The following is a 1,888-nucleotide window of genomic DNA, read 5'->3' as shown; positions in this document are numbered from 1 at the left end:
CAGCAGCCGCCTTTGATGAGTGTGTCGCTGACATAGAAGGAGCAGTGCAATTCGCGAGTCGATTCTCCCAACGGCTTGTTCTTCAGGGGCATAGTCTCGGGTGCGATCGGATTGTTCAGTTTGTGCTCTCGAAGAGAGGAACCCAAGACATTATTCTGCTGTCACCGTGTGACAGTTATGCCCTCCAAGCGAAGTGGATCGCTCCCGAGACGGTTGAAGAGCAGATTGCACGCCTGAAGGCGAAGCCGAGACCGGTCGAGGGACTCGACTGGCTGCCGGGTCGGGAGTATGGGGTGCGTCAAAGTCGGGAATGGACCTACTCCATTCCCATCACTCGTGCAGCTCTCCTTTCGATAATGGAGGGACCACCATTCCGGCTGTTCAACATCTCGGAGCCAGCAGCTTTCAAGCTGTCGCAGCGGGCCGTGATCTACATCGGCGGTAAGGACGCTCTACAGACTTCGTCTAGGGACGCGATGTTCGAGTACTTTCGAGAGCGGATTCCGGATCTCACCGAGGTTTGCGTGGCCGATGGCGACCACATGCTGGCGGATTGCGAGGAGGCTGTAGCTAGGAAGGTGATCGGCTGGGTTGGCCTCTCCGGCCGACCAGACGAGAGTTCTACGGTAGGTTGATTGCGGGGTTGAAAGCCGGTTTGAGATGTCAGCGAACGGTCAAATGCGGCCGCTAGCTCCAGCGTCCGCACCCGACGGCGACCGAAAAGGCCAGACGGGATTCGACCTCGACGAAGTGCTCCTCGGGCATTTCGCCTGAACACAGGCTGGCTCGGCGGTGATCGCACTGGCGCCCGCCCTGGCGGACAGGGCGACGTCGTGCACCGCCAAGCTCATCCCATTGTGGCCATTTTTGTGTCACTTCGCCTTGCACGACTGTGCAGAAACGGGCCGAAAAGCGCGTGTTTGTGCCACTCGCCCGACCTGCCACTATGAGAACGTAACCCCTTACTTGTCAACGTCTTCCGGCTTCTTGGCCGCCTCCTTCGCAACGCGGATGTCGCAGGTTCGAGCCCTGTGCCGTCCACCAATAGAATCAAGTACTGGCGAATAGGGCCGGCCGTCGGACTGTCTGGGCCACCTGTCTGGTGTTGCGCTGGTGGTGCAATGCGATCGGAGTCGTATTGACGGGTCCGACCCCAACAGGCAGAATGCGCTCATTCGTCCAGCAACCGGGAGTCACCGAGATGCAGCTACTGCTCGGGTTTGTGCTCGGGTTCGTCAGTTCGTGCCTCGCCGCGATCTTGTACGACTGACCGGACCCATGCACGTCCTAATCGGCGTCGGTGTGAGCCTCGCAATCGTGGTCGGCCTCTGGTGCCTGTCGGAGTTTCAGCGTAGGCGACAGATTGGGCGTACGCGCTCCAGGCTGCAACGCGAGTGGGGACAACCGAGAGCGTCAGGCACTGAGGATGGGGTGGGCGTCTATCACCTACACGCGAGTGGCCGGTCAGGCGACTCCCTGGACGAGACGACATGGGCCGATCTGAATCTTGATGCCGTGTTCCGGTTTCTCGACCGGAACGAGAGCGCACTTGGACGTGAACGGCTGTATCACCGATTGCGGCGCATCAGTGGCAGTCCGAGCGATGTCCACGGATTCAACGCCACCATAGAACGCTATCGAGGGGACGAACCTGCCCGGCAGGCCATCCAGATGGCCATGGCCACCGTCTCCGAGAGACACGATGCGACGGTCCGGAGCCTGGCACTTAACGCGCCGGAGGCGTTGCCGTGGTGGATGTTGGTCGTCTGCCCGGCATTCGCCATCGGGATGGCAACCGTTCTAGCGGTAACGCTCCTGGTGCCCGCCTACATGAGCGTCACTATTCCAGCCATCCTGCTGAGCCTCTGGATGCGGTCACGCATAGCGT

General features: G+C 60.4%; 1 protein-coding gene across 1 annotated transcript; it reads left to right on the top strand.

The window, feature by feature from the left end:
* Positions 1-175: 175 nt before the first annotated feature.
* On the top strand, positions 176-1,806 carry CC77DRAFT_1015021 (hypothetical protein; the record flags this gene model as incomplete). The annotated part of the gene is made up of 2 exons (XM_018523943.1): positions 176-626; positions 1,069-1,806. Coding segments are annotated over 2 exons (1,189 nt in total), but the record flags the coding sequence as incomplete, so codon positions are not given.
* Between the last annotated feature and the right edge of the window lie 82 nt (positions 1,807-1,888).

The sequence above is a fragment of the Alternaria alternata genome (assembly GCF_001642055.1).
Source record: "Alternaria alternata strain SRC1lrK2f unplaced genomic scaffold CC77scaffold_68, whole genome shotgun sequence".
Lineage (NCBI taxonomy): Eukaryota > Fungi > Ascomycota > Dothideomycetes > Pleosporales > Pleosporaceae > Alternaria > Alternaria alternata.
The sequence above is the reverse complement of the archived record's forward strand: the minus strand, read 5'-3'. Positions and strand labels throughout refer to the sequence as shown.